The sequence below is a fragment of the Rousettus aegyptiacus genome, unplaced genomic scaffold, assembly GCF_014176215.1.
Source record: "Rousettus aegyptiacus isolate mRouAeg1 unplaced genomic scaffold, mRouAeg1.p scaffold_m13_p_6, whole genome shotgun sequence".
Taxonomy (NCBI): domain Eukaryota; kingdom Metazoa; phylum Chordata; class Mammalia; order Chiroptera; family Pteropodidae; genus Rousettus; species Rousettus aegyptiacus.
In genome coordinates, this window is record NW_023416309.1 from 34,437,330 (window position 1) to 34,459,831 (window position 22,502).

At 33.1% G+C, this 22,502-nt stretch overlaps 1 protein-coding gene and 1 pseudogene across 6 annotated transcripts in view; one reads left to right on the plus strand and one right to left on the minus strand.

Moving 5' to 3' along the window:
* The window catches only part of EXOC6 (exocyst complex component 6), a 168,404-nt gene that overhangs the window by 37,439 nt on the left and 108,463 nt on the right, over positions 1–22,502 (plus strand). For 5 of the 6 annotated variants that reach the window (XM_036222110.1, XM_016151301.2, XM_036222112.1 and 2 more), the window contains exons 2-5: positions 9,916–10,087; positions 11,342–11,389; positions 11,481–11,571; positions 14,241–14,286. In XM_036222110.1, the coding sequence (XP_036078003.1) occupies positions 9,916–10,087; positions 11,342–11,389; positions 11,481–11,571; positions 14,241–14,286 (357 nt within the window). Of the gene's footprint in view, positions 1–4,113; positions 4,691–9,915; positions 10,088–11,341; positions 11,390–11,480; positions 11,572–14,240; positions 14,287–22,502 lie in introns of those variants that run through there. The other variant, XM_036222111.1, reaches the window with a different exon arrangement.
* Positions 343–1,233, minus strand: LOC107514012 (annotated as a pseudogene).

The window sequence follows — 22,502 nt, forward strand, 5'->3', positions numbered from 1 at the left end:
ATGATAGCCTTTTTGACAGGCGTAAGGTGATATCTCATTGTGGTTTTAATTTTCATTTCTCTGATGATTAGTTACGTTGAGCATCTTTTCACATGTCTGTTGGCCATCTGCATGTCCTTTTTGGAGAAATACAGGTCTTCATTTTTTTAAATTGGATTGTTTGTTTATTTGGTGTTGAGTTGTATGAGTACTTTATAAATTTTGGGTGTTAACCCCTTATCTGATATATCATAGACAAATATCTTCTCCCATTCAATAGATTGTCTTCTCGTTTTTTTCTCCATGCTATATTTAGCTTTAATTAGGCACAAAAACTTCCAGCCATGTCATCTAGAGATCACTTCACCCACTGCTCTGTTTGGCTGCGTCTCTTGTCTCTCTCTTAGGCAATGGTGAGGTGGATACCCTTGCCATGGGGAAGAGAAATCCATGGTTTGTTGCCTTTGCCAATAACGAAAATATTGGAGAGCTGGGTGGCAAAGCTGTTGCCTTTGGCATTTTTCACATGAACTACATCACAAGAGCCAGGGTGTCTCTCTCTGTTGGTAATCACACCAGTTCTTCCCAAGTTAGCATTTCCAGTCACCAAACACAGGTTACCAGTGTCAGTCTTTGTGAAATCAGTAATTTTGCCAGTCTCCAAATCAATCTGAATGGTGTCGTTCATTTTGATGAGGAGATTGGGGTAGCGGAGGTGCCAGCATCACGAATCACCAGATGAGAATTTCTTTTGTGCTCACAAAGATCTTTCTCACTTTGCATAAGTTGTACTTTGCCTCCTCAAGTGTAATCCAATGAACAGCAAAGCGACCTTCAGTGTCATAGACCAAATGGAAATTCTCTCTGATCTTGTCAATTCTCTCTGGTATGGATGCTTTTGACATCCATAAAACCAGCAGGGTAGGTTACATCAGTCCAGACCTTGGCCTCTTCTTTATTTCAACTCCTGTTAGGGCATACTTCAGTCTGTCCCTTAGGCAAATGATGAGAGGAACACATTCTCTCAGCTTGTGGAGACCAGTAGATCAACGAGGAGCAAACACACCCATCAGTTTATCCAGCATCCAATTCTTGGGAGCTGCTGCATGCCTCAGTTGCTTCTTCGGACCACGAGCCATGGCTGCACTGGGCACAGAAAGAGCTGTCTTTTCTTTTTTCTGATGGTTTCCTTTGCTGTGCAAAAACTTTTTAGTTCGATGTAGTCCCATTTGTTTATTTTTTCTTTTGTTTCCCTTGCCCAAGAAGATATATCGGAAAATATATTACTAAGAGTAGTGTCAGAGAGTTTACTGCCTATGTTTTCTTCTAGGAATTTTATGGTTTGGGGTCTTACTTTTAAGTCTTGAATCCATTTTGAATTTATTCTTGTAAGTCTTTGAATCCATTTTCAATTTATTCTTGTATATGGTATAAGAAGATGGTTCAGTTTCATTTTTTTTGCATATATCTGTCCAGTTTTCCCAACATTTATTGAAGATACTGTCTTTACCCCATTGTGTATTCTTGCCTTCTTTGTCAGAGATTAAATGACCATATAGGCGTGGATTTATTTCTGGGCTCTCTATTTTTTTCTATTGATCTATGTGTGTGTTTTTATGCCAATACCATGCTGTTTTGATTACTATAACCTCGTAGTATAATTTGACATCAAGTAGTGTGATGGATCCCAAAACTTGTTTTAAAAACTGTTTTTGAGGTCGATAGTAAGCAATTTGTATTTGTTAGGATAGTTTTAATAGCTTTCGAAAATTTTCGACCAGTTTTTTTGTGATTACTTTTAACATTGTCTTCATAGCAGTCTTTTAAAGAATGTTTAATTTGTCAAAAACTGATAATCATAGGGTGGTTAATTGTTTAATAAATTCAGAAAAATACATTTTATAGTTTGTAACCGAAATTTCAGTACTAATCAGACGATTAGTATCTAGACTCTGGAAAGCATTCAGTGTAAATATGAAATTACTGAAAAGTATCATAAACAGTCTTGTTAATATGAAATACCAGATCTTAATTACTAACTACTATAAATATAAAATTAAGATTGATATGCTAGAAATTAAGCTTGATATGCCAGAAATTAAGCTTGATATGCATTTGAAACACTGGTGAAGGAATAGTAAAAATGCCTGTGGACTGAAAGAATAAAGAATGCTCAAAGGATACAAAAGCAATTTTTTGTATTAGAAGTACAAAGTTAAGACTAATGTCTCATTCGAGTAATAGGCAAAAAACTGTGGTTAATGTTTGGAAAAATAGAAAATAACATTAAAAAGCATCCAGGGGAAGTCAGAAGTAGCTGATACAGTTTTGTCAGAGATAAAACAATGAAATTTTATTTCCTGATAAAGGTTTGTAGAAAGTATTAACACCAGAAGGTAAAAACAGTATCAGTACCCAGGGATTCCTCAACAGTATTTTTGCCTTTAGTTTTTCAGTACTTTAAAAGTCTATATCCTTGCTGGAGTCATTATTTTTTTCTTAAAGGCAGCTGATTGACATTTCATAAAATTTATAGGAAAGTCTGTTAATGGCTAGCATTTTAATGACAGTCACTCTAGGTTAGTATCTTCTCACAGTATTCTGCCTAGGCCTTAATGTGCTCTTTTGTGGTTATGCAACCAGTATAACCATTCGTTGGAGAACAAAAGATTCTTAGATAAAGGCCATTATTATTTTGTCTAGAAAAGGAACTATAGTGCTCCAATAAATATAGGTAATTTGGAAAAATGGGGATGGGTACTTAAAGTTACATCAGTTTTTCTCAAAGTATAAACATTATTTTAGTAAGAGTTAAAAAATCTTTTCTTAGAAAATGAATACATTTTCCTCACAGTTATTATGATGGAATTTTTTAAAACAATGAAGATACAGTGATAGGTACTATAAGTAGTATAAGGGTGTTAAGTGATTTCGACCAAAAAAATCCTAATATGTTACCAGTAATGAGAGTCTTTTCACATAGTATCCTGTCAATGTTTGAATCCATTTGAAAAAGATATTTTCCTTAAAAAAAACAAACAAACTGGAATATGGAATATGAGTAATAAGTCATTTATCTTAACAGAATACAGAATCTGTTCAAAATTGAAGTAGCCTGAGTTCCTCAATTAAGGCATTTGATTTGATGATAAAAGTATTAATTTTCAGTGAACCAATTTTAACATTTTCATGACATCTTAGTTTTCTTATGTTTATATTTAATTACCACTAGATGGTGCCCTATACATAGACTTCAAGAAGGCTTTCTGAAAGATCGTTTACTTGTTTAAATTCTATTAAGACTGACATCAGATGATCACACACTGTGTGATAACTCGTATTTCAATACTTTGCTTTGGATGTGGAAGATCAGATATAATTAATAGATATAATTAACATAGTTGTACTTAAAAATTGTTTTAGCTATGCTTTTAAGACATATGCGTTCTTTTTATGCATTCTTAGTTGCCAGAATTAAAATATGTAAATAAAATCTTTAGCATAATTCATCTTTGTTTTCTATTCATATGAAATTTTAAAGTTATTTCTTCTTTTAAATTGATTTTGCATCTGTATTTTTTTTTTGTCTGATTAGCAATGTATTTTGCCAGAAGATTTTCTTGTGCTAAGCTTTTGCAAGGGATGACTAAATTCTTATATTGAAGTCATTATCTGTATACAGAGCACTCAGCTTTATGAGTTTTTGTGGGATAGTGGAAAATTTGCCAACTTTCTAATGCCTACTCTTGCTGGTTCTGTCATATATCTATGTGTATTTATTTATAGAAACATGATTAGACTTGCCAATCAACATAAGACTCTGGGGAACATTTTGAAAGAAAATTATTTTCATTAAAATTGTGTATTGCTTGAAAATTTAGAACAGTAGTGTATCTGGAACATTAGTATATTAATTAGATAGGTGCAGCTGTTAACCAACTTAGGGTTCAAAGAATGAATAGCAATGAATGATATTTCCTTTCTTGACGTGCAAATCAAAATTTCAGAGAATATTGATTTTCATTCCAAGACAAAAGAAAAGAAAAAAGAAAAATAGATTTTTCAGATTCCCTTTAGCTGAGGTCAGAAGAGTACAAAGCTTTCAATTTTATCTATTACATATTTTGTTCTTCCTTATTTTGTTGCATTTGTAATTTAGTACTGCCTAACAATTAGCTATGCCTCAGTTCTCATCCTCTTTTTCTGTCCATTGGATGATTTCACCTGATGGGTGCAACAGTGCACATCAGGGATTCCCTATTGAGTCATTCTCAATTGTTGATCTTCAAAGGTGATCTGGTTAGTTGCTATGCCAGTAATTTCTTTGCGTTCCCTGCTGTTTATCACCATTTCTGATTGGAAAGTCTATATAACATAATGGTTAAGAGCACTGGCTTTAGAGTCAGGTAGACCTGGGGTTAAATCTAGGTCCTACTACTGTGTGACTTTGGACTTGAAGTCTTAATCTTTTTAAACTATGTTTGTAAAATGGGATGCTAACAGAATGTACATCATAAAACCATAGTGAATATTAATGAGATAAGGAATGTAAAACCCTTAATACTAAGTAGTTGGTTGTGATTACTGTTTTTTTTTTTTTTTTAATCTTCACCACATTAAGCCAGGAACAGCAGAGACAACTCCTTTTCATTCACTTAAGTCACTGTGGAGAATTGTTGATAGGAAGTGCATATTTTCTCTGCTTTTTGGGGTAAGAGTTGCTTTTGCATTATTCCCTTTCCTTTGTAAGTGTTCTTATACATATCCACCCTTTCTCCCTTCTTGCCTCTTTCTATTCAGTCAGCTATTTATTATTGGCTTTATTAGCAAATTTTTAGACTAGTTATTTTTAATATTTTTATCAGAGTGGGTAAAGGGTTAAATCAACCACATTTAGTGATTAATTCCATTTTGAGTGCTTGCATGCTGGATTTTAGATTTTTGCTAGGTCCGTTAAATTGAGAAAGTCAAAACTCTGAACTCTCTAGTGTCCTTCCCAGGGCCAGCATTCTATCTTTTGATGAATTTTGGATTCTGGAACTTGCCTGATCCTTAGGCACTTTCTTAAAATGCAGTTTATTTCTGTGGTTTAGAATGTTTCTTCATCTTTACTTCTGTAGTTCTTTGTACTCTGCTCAGAGTGCTCCCATTGATACGGATTGTAGATGACAAGTGGGTATATCAGCTCTGGGTGCAGCTGTACCTGTGTGTGGAATAGCAAATGGTCATCAAGGATCAGGAGAGACTAAGACTTAGTAATAGGTAGATATTAATAGTACTTATTTCCTTCGTTGAGACTTATGGTTCTATTTTACCAGCAAAAGGCATGGAATGAGAATAATTCACCCATTTCAGGCTTTAGTTTCTATTAATGGAAGGTGGGTATTACATATGTCCTGATATGGTTTTTATCCATATTAATAGCATTAATAGAAAAAGAGGCATTCACTTGCTATAATAGATCCACTGTCAGTGTCTCGAATTACTATAAAACAATAGTACTCTCATTTTTAAAACTGGAGGATAAATTGGAAAAACACACCAAAGGATGATTATCTAATACAGAATTTGGGAAACAGAACAACAGAAGACTGATAGATCACATAATTTACAAATTAGTAAGGATATAACTATACTAATGGAAAAATGAACAAAAAGTTAATTAAAAAAATACAAAATGGTTGGTAACATATGAAAAACAGTTCAGCCTCCCTTGTAAATTAAAGAAAATGTCAATTAAGTTTAACTATCAGCTTATGGCTGGTGCACTGTTATCATGGAAGAAGTGAAGTGAGCTCTTGTAGATTGTAAATGAACAAAACAATAAAAACCCCTCTAGAAAGCAATTTGGAAGTAAGCATCAAAAACTTTAAAAATGTTCAAATACTTTCCATTCACAATAGATGTAAATCAAACCATTATGCCGTATACCTTAAACTTATACAATGATGTATATCAATTATTTCTCAATAAAACTGGGAAAATATTTCTAAAGATTAAAGATAAACAATATTCAAATACTTTGACCCAGTAATTCTGGTTCCATCATTTCATGCAAAGGAATCATCAGAAATACACTTGGAGGTTTCTGTACAAGCACGTTTGACCACTGTCTTGTTTAGTTTGCATGTAACAGAAACCTGGCAGAGGCTTAAATAAGAGGGTATTTTTTCTTCTCATTTAGCACTTCCAGAATTTAGCAGTCCAAGGTTGGTGCAGGAGTTCCTGGAGGTGTGCCATTAGGATCCAAGCTCCTTGGGTTCTTCCATTGTACCACCCAGAGCAAGTGGCTGCTTTCCTTATGCCTAAAAATGGATCTGGCACTCCTAGTTACACGTCTTGGTTTCTACAGTGGGGCCTTCCCTGTAGCCTACTTGTTCCTTGAAGTGGGCCAGGAACTCTGGCTCAACTGGCCATATTTATGACACCTGGTTCTTGTTGTTCATGGCCACTCGGGAAAAACTGGATCTGTTACTATTATTTTTAAAATAGTTAACAGTATTGTCTTTGCATTCACAATCAAGCCCTTTTTCGGAGGAACACTGTAGAAGGGCAGCCCTGTAATTTCTTTGCTACAGTGTTCCAACTGTTCTAGAGAAAAAAAAAAAGTCAGTTCTTTGGTATGTTCTGTTCACTACCTGGTATTTTAAGAGCCAGGTAAATATTAAAATAAGTTTTAAAAAGTCTTAGAAGCACATATATATTACTTAAAGGATGTAATACTTGCTCATAATTAATGAAATAAAATTTTGTTTATTGTATACCAAAGCCAATTAAATAAACTTCCTCTTGCACGTAGATTTTTCTTTGGAATAATGTTTGTTTAAGAGTTTTCGTTATATGTTTTAATTGTAGGAAAAGCACAGGTAGGAATTCTAGTACTGCCTTAGTTACTAACTAGGTTACATGGAGCAAGTCATTTACCATTTCTATGCCTTTTCCTCATTTGTGAAAAGGGTCAGTGATACTTCCTTTGGCGTGGTATAAGAAATAAAAGAAGCATTAGATGTAAAAAATGCAAAAGGCTCTATACAAATGTCAAGTGTTTAGGGTAGTCCATTCCTTTAGCATGGATAATTGTTAGCCATATATGGTATTTTCAGCGAGTACTCAATTATTCAGTGGGGTTAACTCATTTAACAAGGACTTGGTTGTCTCTTAAGTGCATACTATGGTAGTAGTCAGTGTATATTGTGCATTTATGTGCAATGTGTCAGTTATTGTGCTAAGAACTTTTCATATGTTTACTGATTTAATCCTTATAGCACTGATGTAGATACTGTTTTTTTATCCCTATTTTATTGTTGAAAGAATTGAAATTTAGAGAAGTCAGGTATTTTACCAGAGGTCGAACAGCTATATACCCATTTATTCATCAGTTGTTTATTGAGCATCTGCTCTCTGATAGGCACTATTCTAGAGCTGGATATACAACAGGGAACAAAATAAACATTCTGTGGCCTAATGCAGCTTACATTCCAGTAGGGGAAGTCAGAACATAAAGTGTGAAATAGAGAGTGTATTCTACAGTGGTAAGATGCAGTGACAAGGTAACTCCTTTATTTTAGAAAATAAAGGAGAGAAAATAAAGCAGGAAAGAAGTGTGTGTGTGTGTGTGTGTGTGTGCGCGCGCGCGCGCATGTGTTTATAATATAGATATTGTAGCTAGAAAGGGCCTCATCAAGAAGGGAGTAACAGACCTAAAGGAGGTGAAGAAGGCAGCTGCATGTGAGAAACGTGATCCAGGTAGAGGAGACTGTATGGGCACAGCATAGGACAGGAATGTGCCTAGTGTGTTTCAGGAACCACGAGGAGGCCAGTGTTGCTGGCATGGAATAAGTGAAGTGGAGAATAAGTAGGAAATAAGGTCAGCGAGATAACATTGGGCAAAATCATGTAGAGCTCTGTAGGCTGCTGTAAGAATAATAGGGTTTCGAGCAGAAGAGAGACATGGGATTCAATTACTATTTCAGTGTGATCATTCTGTCTGCTGCGTTGAGGACAGACTGAAGGGGAGCAAGGGCAGAATCTAGGAGACTTATTAGGAAGTATTTGGCAATAATCTAGGCAAGATGTATGGCTTAGTCCAAGGGTGGTACCAATGGAGATAGTGAAGATATAGTTGGATTTGCTGTGCTTCTCAGATATCCACTTGGAGAGACATATATATGAGTTTTGATTTCAGAGACAAGGTCAGGCCTAGAAACATATATCTGTTAGGTGTTAGCCTGTTTCTGAAATTTAAGCGCCAAGGCCAGATGAGATTGAGATTGTAGTATAAGTAGAAAAGAGAAGCTGTCCAAGATTAGAGCCTAGTTCTAGCTCAGCTCTTAATGACCCAATTACTTAATAATTCTATCTGATATTGCCCTCTCTAGTATTATATTAGGTAATCATTAAAAGCCTAAGTCATGGTGGCTACCTTCTGGGAGCTTATGGTCTATGTGGAGAAACAAAATATATGACATATAATTGAAACATTTAAATTGTAATGTAAAATCATTTATATAGATATATAAAGTCATACACACACACACATACATACATACATACACACATGTCAGAATGGGTGGAAAGGACTATAAATTTACCTGTCCTGCAGATTAAAAGTTTACTTCCATGGAAGTGATTGACAAAGGCCTGTTGGAGGAAATGGGACCTGAACTGGACCTCAAACAATGGGCAGCAGATGGAGGTGTGTATTTTTGGGAGGGCACCAAGACTACCCTTCGGTTCAGTAATTCACTAGGAGGACTCACAGAATTTAACACAGCTGTTGCACTCGCAGTTACTGTTTGTTACAGCAAAAGGATAGGGATTAAAATTCACAACATGAAAAGCCTTATAAGGCAGTGTCTAGGAGAGTTCCAGGCAGGAGCATCCAGTTGTTTATTCCCAGTGAAGTCATCTGGACACCATTTATTTCTAGCCATGATGTATGTCAACACTTACGGAGTATTGCCAACCAGGGAAGCTTACCCCTGCCATGGTGTCCAGAATATTTTCTGCGGTTGGTCACATAGACACTGCTGACTGCCTGTGTTGCTGACCTTAGTCTTCAGCCTCTCTAGAGCTGATACTATGGCCCAAGGTCCCCACCCACTGTAAATCACATTGTTAGTGTAGACTCTTTGGCATTGCTCAAGGCCCCAAAGGAAACAAAGACATCTATCAGGCAGGACATTCCAAAGGATTACCTCCCAGGATGGGGGGGAGGGTGGGGGGGGAAGGGCCAAACCTTTCTTTGGGCAAGGTTAATCCTTCCCTACATGGTTGTAGGGGGTGAGTGCCCTCTACATGGAGACAACATGAACTAAAATACAGTAGGGATGTGTATGCCATCTTTAGAGGACATTGTGGTGCATTGAGGACTGCAATATGGCCTTATACTTCAGAATATGAACTCTGGAGCCAGACTACCATGATAAATATCCCAGCTCTCAATTGCTAGTTGTGGAATTTGTGGTAGTTACATCATCTATCACTTAATCTGTAAAGCAAGGACAGTAACAATACCTGTAATACAAGCTTGTTGTGAAGATTAAAGGGTTACTATATAAAGCACTTAGAATAAGTTATGATAACAGAGTAAATGCTGTAGAAATCAGGATTCTGTTGATTTATTCCTTGATCATTCACTTATTGATTGTTTTTTGAGCATTAGTATGTTAAAGACTCCTCTCCTGAGCCTCATACCTTTATGTCCAGATGCCTAGTGATATATCTAAAGGGCTTGTTGTTTCAATATTAACATGTTCATAAATAAATTAATATTTTCACTCAAATTATTTCTACTAATTACAGTATTACCAATCTAGTTTATCTGTTTAGAGATTTAATATTAAGATACTAGCTGTTACAAAGATTGAGCTTAATAAAGAATATATTTTGGTGAACTAGGAAATTAATGTTAGCTTTCTTTTTATATACATACAGGTCTGTGTATGATGACCAACCAAATGCACACAAGAAATTTATGGAAAAGTTAGATGCTTGTATCCGTAATCATGACAAGGAAATAGAAAAGATGTGTAATTTTCATCATCAGGGTTTTGTAGATGCTATTACAGAACTCCTTAAAGTAAGGACTGATGCAGAAAAACTGAAGGTAAGAAACATGTTAAAATTCTACTTATCCCTACTGTCATTAAATTATTCAAGTATTAGTTTATAGTGCATACGTACAAATCATTAAATGTGCTACTTTTAAGAAGTGAAGTCGTATATATTTGGGAGTGCTCTTTATGCTTTATTAACACAGTTGTCATGCTAATGACAGGAGTAATCCTTTTTTTGATAAAGCTAGCAATACATTGACTTAGGATTTCTTTCCATGCAGGGAAATGAACTAAAAAACCTCATACAATGAAAGGTCTCAGTTGCAGTTTTAGAAATTGGTAAATGACAATTAGTACTATTTTGATAAAAATCTATCCTCTAAACACCTTTAAAAACATACTACATATGATTGTGTTCTTGAAGTTATTTAGTAATATCAAAACTTTTTTTAGGTTTAATAGCAATGTGTAATTCTCTTGAAGTTGGTCTACATTTTCTGCCACACAGCAAAAACATTATTAAATGAGACCTGGATTTGTTCAGTCCGAATACAAAATATTTAGTTTTAAGAATTGTCCTATTTTTCTTCCTTTACATTTGGAGACCTTAGCAAACAGAATGACCCCGGTTTACCAAAGGTTATGATTAGAAAACCATTATATAAAGGATGTTCAGATAACGAGAGACCAAATACAGCATCAATGAGGTCACTGAGCATCTTTGTTCAGAAATTAATGAGATTTTTAATAAACCAGAATGTGCTTCCTTACTATGATGACCTAATGAGTCACTTAATATGTGGGAAAATTTGAGGTTGAGCTTTGCCTGCACCTGCAGCATTAAAATGTTGCTGTGGATTGAGATTTCCGTGTTTGATGTTAATCAACCACCCAGTGTTTGCATTCAGCAAAGTATGAATGTTTAATTACCGTAAAATGCAATCACCATTTCCTACAGACAATGAATGGCACATAGACCTCATTGAAGTTATCAAAAAGGGACCAGTGGTCAATTGGGTCACTGATTTGAATTGTTTGACAGACTTAGAGAAGCAAGTAAAGTTCAAAAATCTTGAGTAAATTTGAGAAGTTTGCCACAGAATCTGTTAAAAAGAACTGTCATAAGTAATTGAAGTTAAAAGCCCTTTTCAATCAAAAGTTCAAGTTCAAGCTGTAGAGTTAATTTGAATTTGCATTTCTTTGTTCTAAGTTTCTCATGAAGCATGATCTGATTACAAGGGTGAGCAGTTACATCAGGGCAGTTTTATGCATATTTGTCTAACTAAGGTGAAATTATTTTTAAGGTACAAGTTACTGATACGAACCGAAGATTTCAAGATGCTGGAAAGGAGGTGAGAAAACGATATTTTTTTTGTGTGTGTACCAGTCTGTGGATACGATTTAACTGTTTGATAAAAATATGAACATTTCTTTTTATCTAAGGTGATAGTCCAAACAGAAGATATTATTCGATGTAGAATTCAGCAGAGGAATATTACAACTGTAGTAGAGAAATTGCAGTTATGCCTTCCAGGTGAGTTAAACTTGTTGATAATGTAACATTTGGCTTGGTAAAATTATAATTTAATGATAATGCGTAGTTATTATTCATTATGGTATTACAGATATTTGATGATCGCCTTTCAAAAGCCCATGGTTATCCTTCCTTTCCACTTTAGTCTCTGAAGTTTCATTGTTTTACTATATTATAAAGCCCGTTTGATGATCTGTCACATCAGTCTCCTAGATCAGCCTTGACCTTTCTCTTTCCTTTCTGCCTAGTTTGTCCTTTGTCCATGATTTCTGTCCCCACCCCCAACTTTGTTTTTCCTCAGAATACTTTCCCATGGGGAGAATGTCTTTAGATTACATTTTCATGTCTTTTTCTAATTTGCCTAGATATTTACTTCTAATTTTCCATTGTTTTATATTTGACCCTTAAGCAGGTTGGTTTTGCTTTAGTAATAGTCTTATTTTGCTGACAAGGCAGGAAAACACCCAAAAGTGCTAGGTCTTCTCCCTTCTTAGGTTTTGCCATTCTTCCTATATTTTGGAAAGACAGATTTTAGATTTCTGAGTTTCTGGTCTTTCTGTTAGGGCTCAAATATTACCGGGACATCAAATAAATTCTCAAGAAACTAACCAGTATTTTCTTTACCTGGATGTATCCTGTTCAAACAAAAGGAAGCAAGTATATGTCATCTTTTTTCTTAATAGAGTAAGCTAAATCTATCTCTGTGTCCCATTTTTAAACTTATTTTTTAAGGAAGGAACCCAAACCTCCATATGCAGGGGAATAAAATGAGATGCTTTGTATATAATAATCATATAATATACATTTAGTTTAGAATACAAATTATATCTTAAAACTGTCATCAGATCTTGTTAGTTAAAAAATTAGTTTTCTGACTTGTGAGAATAGCCTTTTTTTTATATAGAGTCACTGAAATTTTACTCATTTTAATCACTGATAGACCAGGGATATATGCATATTAACTTTGAGTAAATAAAATGTCAGTTCATTATGTTAGGGTTGAGAACCCTATAGTAAATTTTAATAATACCTCTTTGCTACCATCAGATACACTGAAGTAGCCATGAATATAGTCTCTAAATTTGAATGCTTTGTCCCTGAATGGAAATAGCCTAAAATATTAGGTGCTGATGGAATAAGAAAGAAGCTGAATTCACCTTATTCACCTGGTGGGCTATTCGAAATAGAGTAATAAAGGGGAGTAGAGGATAGATTTTTTGGTGCTATTACTATCTTTGCTTTCAATGCTAGAGAGGAAGTCTGAGTTCATGTAAACATTGTGTTACTAACAGCCACATCCAGAACTACTTCCTTTTGTTTATCTATCCTTCTATCAAATTATCCTCTACAAATTCTTTTTTTGTGTCAGGAATTATGGTAGATAATGGAAATATAAAGTTGAAAATGACATAGTTCTAGCTTTGAAGGATCCTATATTCAATGTGAATAAAGATAAGCCATTAATTACTATACAGTTGCTTACCTCCTCCTTAGATTAGGAATATGAGAGGGTATAAGAAGTCACAGAGTAAACAATGCACTTTCTTAGTGCATTAGTTTTCCTTTATTATATTTGAGGAAAACATTATTTTATATGAAAACTATAGGACTACTATAAGGTAGATGTGAAAATTTCAAGAATTGTTGAGATAAAACAGGAGACTTTAAAGCAAGTTTATACTTGTAGAAGTTTTAGACTCTTTCCCAGGTTTGTGTTCACTCTAATGTTTTGGTTGGAAAATGTGAGAAATATTGCATTACTGATATAGGAGCTGTGATAGTGATACACAGAATTAGGACTGGTTCACTCTAGCCATCCTTGCAGTTTTTATGGTTTTCAGACAAGTAAACGATATCTTTTATAAACTTGAAGACCCCTGAGGGTAGCCGTAAAGCTATAGAAAATCTAGCAAAAAGTGTTGTCTGTCTCTTTGGTCTAGGAAAATGTGAGCTGGCTTGATGAGCCAATAATAATTTACTCATTCACTTTATACTTTGAAATTCTACTAAGGATGAATGGTTAACATATATAGTTGCATTAAAACCTTTTGATGGCATTGTGTCTGTCTTGCTAAAATTTATAACAGTTTTACTGAATAATTGCATTTCCAAACCTTTGATAGGAATGATAAAACAAAGATGCTCTGTTATGTTTATTTATGCCTTTATTATAATTCAGTGTCTGCTGCAAGCTTTTGAAGTTTTTCTTTTTTGTGGATTTGTTGTAAATTTTGTTTAGTAAACTAATACACAATTGCGTTATTTGATATATAGAGTCAAAATCAATCTCACTGCCACTCAACTTTCTCTCTCAAATAACTAAAGTCCAAACTTCCAATTCCATTGCAGAGGAGAGATGATATATTAGTAAGTTTCTGAATAGGCTATTTGTTAGTAGGTGAATGTCTAAATTATTGGTGTCAGCATACACAAATGTTCCAAGTTCAATATAATGTGTTTATATATAATATAATGTTCAACATATATAGAAATTTAAATGTTTTTATTTACTTGAAGTATAAAATTTTATTTGAAAATGTAAGCCTAAATCAAAGTATAGAGAAAATTAATGAGTTTATAATATGCTGTTCCTTTCCATAATTATTTTCATCTCTCAAAAAGTTTTTTTCATGTTGAAAGCTAAAAATAAGTTATATTTTTTAATACAGTGCTGGAAATGTACAGTAAGCTAAAAGAACAGATGAATGCAAAAAGGTGAGTTGGTTTCTTTCTTAATTGTTTTTAATAATCTTTTTTTTATTACTAACGGCATATTTGGAAAAGGAAACTAATGATTTATTTAGTTCTTAATAACTACTTTATTACAATACAGTATATAAACATCAAAGTGCTTTATAGTGCTGCATATTGAATTTCATTAGGCTTTACCAATTGATACTAATTAGTAGAATGAGTTTTTCTCTTCTTAATACTTGAACCATAAACTATTCTCAATTTTATTTTATGTATATATTTTAATATATTCTTTTTTCTACAGAGTTACAAATTTTCATATTTTAAAGATCCAAATAATGGTTCTGTGTCTTTGTTGCAAAAAACAGTCATTACTTTCCCTACTTACCATTCACCATCCTTCCTTCCTCAGGATAAAAACTTTTACCTTGTTTATGTCTTTAAATAACTAACTTTTGTTATTCTCTATTTTCCTGTTTGGGGCAGTATGTATTTTTTTTTTCAATTACACAGTCATCTAATATTTATATTTCCCCAGCTATTCCCAAAATGTTTTATATCTTTTCCTCCCTAAAACATTGGTTGGTGTATAATTTCTGACCTTTTAATCTAGAATAGTCTTCCTACTTTTCTTTGTTTTTCATGAAGGAGTCCAGGTAAGTTGTCTTATAGACAAGGGCATTTTGGATTTAATCATTTTTTTTCATGATTAGATTCAGATTAAATTTTTTTGGCAAGAGTATAACATAAGTGATATTGTGTACATCTGATGCTATGACATCAGAAGGCGTATACTGTCAGGTGGTCTCTGCTTTATGCTAAACCTGATCATTTGGTGAAAGGAATGGGTACCAGATCTCCTGAAAAGGTATATTTTTCTCTTTGCAATTAATAAGTAATCTGTAGGGTGATATTTTGAGTCCCATTTCCTAACAACCTTTCACCCAGTGGTTTTAAGATTCTTGCTTTAATCAGTTATTGTATTGGTTTTATAATTGTCATTCCTTTATCATTATTTGGGTGGCATGTCTTCTGTAAAGAACTACTTTTTTGTCAAAGATCAGTAGACTATATTCTTGGGGGGGGGGTCTCTTTCTGTACTTTCTATTTTGTTCCATTGATCCATTTGTCAGTCCTTTTACCAGTACCACACTCTGATGATTACTGTGGCTTTATAGTAAGTCTTGAAGTTGGGTAGTATCAGTCTTTCAGCTTTGTTCTTCTTTAGTACTGTGTTTGGCCATTCTGGGTCTTTTGCTTTTTCATATAAATTTTAGAATCAGTTTGTTGAAGTCCCACAAAATAACTTGCTGAGATTTTGATTGAGATTGTGTTGAATCTATTGATCAAATTGGGAAGAACTGACATTTTGGCAATATTGAGCCTTCCTGTCCACAAACATGTACTATCTCTCCATTTATTTACATTTTCTTTCATTTCATCAGAGATTTGTGGTTTTCTTCATATAGATATTACACATATTTGGTTAGATTTATATGTAAGTATTTTATTTTTTGATGCTAAGGTAAATTATATTGTGTTTTTAATTTCAAATTCCAGTTTTTTGCTGGTTTATAGGAAGACAGTTGACTTTGGTATGTTAACCTTGTATTCTGCAACCTTGCTATAAGCACTTAATAGTTCTGAGAATATTTTGTCAAGTTTTTGGGATTTTCTACGTAGACAGTCATATTGTCTGCAGACACTTATATTTCTTTCCTCCTGTTATGAATACTTTTATTTTCTTGACTGAATGCATTAGCTGTGACTTCCAGTATAATGTTGAATACGAGTGATGAGGAGGAAGGAACATCGTTGCTTTGTTTCTGATCTCATGGGGAAAAGCATCTTGTTTCTCACCACTAAATATGATGTTAGCTTTGTATGATTTCTCTTCTTTTAAATTTGTCAAGATGTGTTTTATGGCCCAGAATATGGTCTATATTGGGGAATGTTCTATGTGAACTTGAACAGAATATGTATTCTGTTTTTGTTGTAGTCTACAAATGTCAGATTCAGTTGATTGATGGCACCGTGAAATTCATTTATATCCTTACTGAATTTCTGCCTGCTAGACCTGTCAATTACTATTACAGGGGTGCTGGAGTCTATAACTATAATTGTGAATTTGTCTCACCTTGCAGTTTTATTAAATTTTTCCTCACATATTTTGATGCTCTGTTGTTAGGCACATAACACATTGAGGATTGTTAACATCTTCTTGAAGATTGACCATTTTACTATCATGTAATTCTCTTTATCCCTCGTAATTTTTTTTGCTCTAACATCTGCTTTATATGAAATTAATATAGCTATTCCAACTTTCCTTTGATTAATGTTAGAATGGTGTATCTTTTCCCATCCCTCTACTTTTTATCTCTCTGTCTTTAAAGTGGGTTCTTTTAGACAATGTATAGTTGAGTCATGTTTTTTTAATCCACCTAAAATCATAGAGTTTTTAGAAAAGAATGTAAGATGATATCTTCACAATCCTGGGTTAAGCAAAGATATTTTTTAGAAGTGTCAGAGAAAGGTACTATAAAAAATTGATAAATTGGACTTTGTATTAAAAGTTTCTGCTCATCAAAGCACACTTAAAAAAATTGAAAGGAAAACTACAGACTAGGAAAAAAACACATGCAGTATGTTTTCTGACAGGACTCATAACAATATATAAAATATGTCTATAAATTAAATATAACAAAAATTTAAAATAAGGAACTTCTGGTTTCTGGTCTGATATGTAAAAAGCTTTGAAGTCATCACCACTGTCCTTACAACAAGAAAAAAGATAAACAAAATCTTTCTTTGGATTCATTAGAGAACTGAGGTCACATGGCAAATTGCTGCCCCCAAATCTGGAGAGACAGGCAAGTACATACTATCAAAGTTTATTGAGAGCTGGAACCTGTATTAAAAGTGATTGGGCATATAGTAGCTTAAAGGAGCACTTAAAGGTGATTGAGTGTATAGTAGCTTGAGAGATAAACTCTCTTGGCAGCTTAGCCTTAGAAAGGCCCCCACATTTTTATGAGTTTTATCTTTAGGAGTTCTACCAGATTCTCAAGGTGAAGATCACAGAAAAATACCAGCAAAGAGAGAGAAAAAAAAGTAACTAGTTTGAAATAAGCCCAGAGTGCTCTGTTCTCCTTGACAAAGGAAGGTTGGTAAAATTTTTATAGGAATCCCATTACCTTAATGGATGTTGAGCTATTAAGACTATTTTTTAGAGAAACATATTTTATGTTTCTTCAAGGACTTAAGACTACTTTAACCTAAGTTGTTGAATTTATTGGCAATATTTGTCCTGTTATCCTTTTAATGTCTATAGAGCCATATGTCTTTTTTACTCCTAAGTTTAGTAATTTGTGTCTTCTCTCCCCCTTGTCCCCTTAATTTGTCTGGCAAGAGGCTTATCAATTTTATGAATATTTTCTAAGATCTGACATTTGAATTTATTTCCTCTTTTTTTCTATTTGATTTCTATTTTTATTTTCATTTTTATACTTGGGATTTAATTTGTTCTTTCTCTGTCTTTATAAAGGAGAAATTTAGAAAAGTGATTTTATATGCCTTTCTTCCTCTTTTTTATTGTAAGCATTTAAAATTATACATTTTCCTCAGTACTGCCTTAGTTGCATCCCACAATTTTTGAAATCTTAGGCTTTTATTATTTAGTTTCAAATAGTTTCTGATTTTTCTTATTTGTTTTTTAACTTGGGTTATTTACAAGTGTGTTGTTTAATTTTTGGACATTTAGGGAATTCTTTAGATACATTATAATTTAATTTTAATTTCTAGTTTAATACAGTTGGGCCAATGAACATACTGTGTATGAGTTCAGTCCTTTGATATTTTTTTGACACTTATCTAGTGTATCTTGTGAATATTTCATGTATATTTATAGAAACTATATATTCTGTAACTGTAATTGGCTTTAGTATTCTAGAAATAGCAATTAGGTCATGTTAGTTGTTAGTGCAGTTCAAATTTTCTATATCCATAGTGCTTTTTTTGTTGGCCAATTCTCATCCCAACTGTCATGAGACAGTTGTCCCTATAGTTCTTTAAAGTTGGCTTCATGTATTTCAAAGTTCTATTCATTAGATGCATACACATTTATGATTTTTTATTCTTAATAACTCTTCATCATTATGAAGTGCCCTTCTTTATGTTTAGTAATATTCTGTGTCCTGAATTCTTTGCCTGATATTTACATAGTCATTATAGTTTTTCCTGCGTACTTATATTTAGGATTTGCATAGTATATCTTCGACACACTTTTACTTTTAACCTCAGTCTTTATGTTTAAAGTGTTTTTTTTCCCAACAGCATATAATTGGGTCTTGCTTTTTTTATCCAGTGGTCATCTCTATTTTGAACATGAAGTTTTTAGAACATTTACATTTAATGTAATTATTATCGTGGTTGATTTTTAAATTCGTCATCTTGCTGTTTGTTTTCTGTTTGTCTCATCTGTTTTTGGTTCTTAATGTCTTTTTTTTTTCTTTTTTAAAGTTGAATATTTTTAATATATATTTTTTATCTCTTTCACTTATTAAGTATACATCTTAGTTTCACTTTATAGTGGCTACTCTAGAGTACAGTATGCATGTTTAATTTATCATAGTATACTTTAAAATGTTACTGTATTTCATCAACAATATGAGAAGCTTATAATAGTACAATTGTATTTATTGTGATCTTGCCTATCGTGCTCTTATTTTCACATATTTTTTACTTGTAAATGTTAATAAACTACAGATGCCCCTCAGCGGCTGATGAGGTTACATCTCCATAAACCCATTGTGAGTTGAAAATATTGTAAGTCAAGAACACATTTAATACACTTAACCTACCACACATCATAACCAAGCTTGGTGTGTTATGATGTGTGGTAGGTTAAGTATATTAAATGATCGAGACACTCACATTAGCCTACAGTTAGGCAGTTATCTTGAGTTTTATCTCAAGAGTATTTGCCTTTCAGTTTTTCCTACCAGAAGAAGGAGATACAGATGGACATTTCATAGACACGATAGGATGCAAAATCACAAAACACAATATTCAAAAAATGCTGGCAACAAAGTTCACTGTAGTGTATCAGTCATTTACTCTGGTGATTGGCTGGCCAGCAGCTGCAGCTTGCTGCCTCTGTCCAGCATCATGAGAGAGTATCATATTACATATCACTAGACTGGGAAAAGATCAGAATTCAAAGTTTGAAGTATGATTTGTACTCTATATGTATTATTTTTGCACCATTGTGAAATCAAAAAAGTGTAAGTCAAACCATCGTAAGGCAGGGACTGTATATGTGTATACACACATATGCAAATATACACACGCATGAAATCATTAATAAAATAGATTCTTTTGTACTTAACCAATTTTTCCTTTCTGTTACTCTTTTTTTCTTTTTGCAGATTCAGGCTTCTATCTGTTATAACTGTGTGATAAACTTTGTTTACTATTTACTGTAGTACACATCTGTCTTCTGAAGAATTTTTTTTTTCTTTTGTCTACCTGGAAATGTGTTTATTTTACTTCCATTTTTGAACAATAATTTTACTGAATGTGGAATTCTCAGGGGTCCCCTCCTCCAGCACTTTAAATATTATGTTTACTACCTTCTACCTTCCATTAGTTGTTTTGAGAAGTTCTATTATTTTTATCAGTGTTAAAATATTTGTAATAGGCCATTTTTTATATGGTGACTTAAGATTTCTCTCTTTTTTTAAAAAATAATTTTTTATATTTTAATTACAGTTGTCTTACGATATTACATTAGTTTCAGATATACAGCATAGTTAATAGACATTTTTATAACTTACAAAGTGATCACTCCAATAAGTCTAGTACTCATCTGACACCATACATAATTATTACAATATTATTGTTTATATTCCATATGCTGTATTTTACATTTCTGTGACTGCTTTTCCTCCCCCTCCCTCCCTCCTACCTCCCTCCCTCCCTCCCTCCCTCCCTTCCTTCCTTCCTTTTCTGTTTATTATTTTCCAATTACAGTTGACCTACAATATTATATTGGTTTCAGGTGATAGCATAGTGGTTAGACATTTCTATAACTTGTGAAGTGACCTCTTTGTGTTTTGTTTTTGTAAGCTTATGATATGCTTAGGTGTGATTTTATTGTAGTTACATTGTTTGGGGTTTGTTTAGCTTATTGGATTTTCTGTGGGTTTCATCAATTTTAGAATTTTTTGACTGTTAAAATATTTCTTGTACACCAATATTTTCTCTTTTTTTTTCCTGAAACTTCATTTATGTCTTTGATCATTTAATATTGTTCCATAATATCCAGAAATTCATTTCTCCATTTTTTTCTTTTTGTGCTTCCAATTGGATAATTTTTTAGACCTATCTTCAAATTTACTGAGCGTGTTTCCACTGATATGAGTATACTGAACTGGAAATGTTGTAGATATATGATTAGATATAAATGTGGCCAAATGTTAACTGAGGTAATTACTGAATGGTAGCATCAGATAATAGGTACCTCTAACTTTCTTTTTATAGTTTTTATATTTTTTCAGTGATTATAGATTAATATTACCATTTTTAAAATGCGGCATCATGTATACCAAAAGATAAATGGTAATATACAAACTTTTCTTAATTTCAAAACAGATAAAGCTTAATTCGTGGCTAAATTTTAGAAAGGGTCTCAGGTCTTGTCTCTGGCTTCTGCTCTTGGCCTAAGATTATAAACTTCATGTGTGTATTACCCTGGGCCTCCTAGAGAAACGTGTGATGTATGTAACTTTATATTTTACTGCATTAAGGAGTTTAATCCCAGGAAAGCTGAGAAGCGGGATTGAGGGAAAGAGAAATGAGACAGGGAATGTGGCAGGGCAAGATTGAGTTTTTGAGTTAGCAGTGCTTAGTATTGATCAATTTCAAAGGACTTTTGGAAGTTTATATTAATTATTGGAAATCAGAACATTTTATCCAGGAGGAGGGAAGTAGAATTCATATTCTCTTTTTCTTTTCTCATTACTTAAGGGTTTAACTCACTAGGATCAACTGCTGACATTTCTGAGTTGTGTGTGTATGGGTGCTTGGAAGGTCTTGTGGTGTCTCATGCCTCAGTGACAGAGGGAAGCACAGGATGGGAAGTGAGAGAGGAGCAGCATGAAGGAAGGCACAGTTGTGTTATAAAGTCAGTTGATTCTATCTGTGGTTTGTCATAAAAACTACTGGTAATACCTTTCGTTGAACCTTTATCACATGATTTCAAATATATTATAGATATTACTATGAATTTTCAGAAAGCATACCTATTGAAGAGAGAATACTTTTGGGGTATACCTAATTTAAATCAAATCAGGAAATATAGGCCAGGATCAAATAATATTCTTCGACTCTTGACTGATCTATTGTATCTAAAATGTTATTTTACTCAGAAAAGATAGATATTCATTATTTCACATTATCTAAATCTATGTCTTAGGTATAATCAAAATCATTGTAATGCTATCTCCCCACCCATACTCTCACCTAAGTTATGTTAATTTCTGATCAAATGTATATGTTATTTATTTATATTATGACAATTATAGTGGTTTTAAATAACTAAGATAAAATTTAGGTATCATTTTTAAATTAATGGTACAATTTTGTGGCAATTTACAAAATATACTCTGTCTTTGAGAATATAGGCTAGAAAATAAATATCTTTAAATAGCTTTTCAGCTTTGTCTTTTTAATTTACTTCTATATTTGTTGTTTTTTAAATAGTGCCTTTTCTCATTTGAATATCCAATTCAATGGGAAGACAGAGTGTTACTTAAAATAATTCTTCTACCTACTCTTAAATGGACTTTGGTGGTGAATATTATTGTAGAATACTTACAGTTTTGGAAAATCTCAGTCCTACTACCAATTAATTATAGTATCTTGATCAAATTATATACACTTTCTTTGTTTCAGTTTTCTCACCTATAAATTAATAGTAATGTCTGCTATAGACATCTGCCTCATAGAAGTCTAGAAAAAATTGAAGTACGTATATGAAAATATATGTCAGTTTCTCTAGGACACAGGCTATGTTTTACTAATTGCTACATAACCATCATGTCACCAGTGCCTTATAAGCAATAGTCATTTAGTAAATATTTGTTGAATTGAAAAAATCACTCTCTCAGTTGTTTTTTACTTGGTTTTGGTGACAGTATTATTTTTAATGGTCTTGAATAGTGTAAAAATTGTTTTAA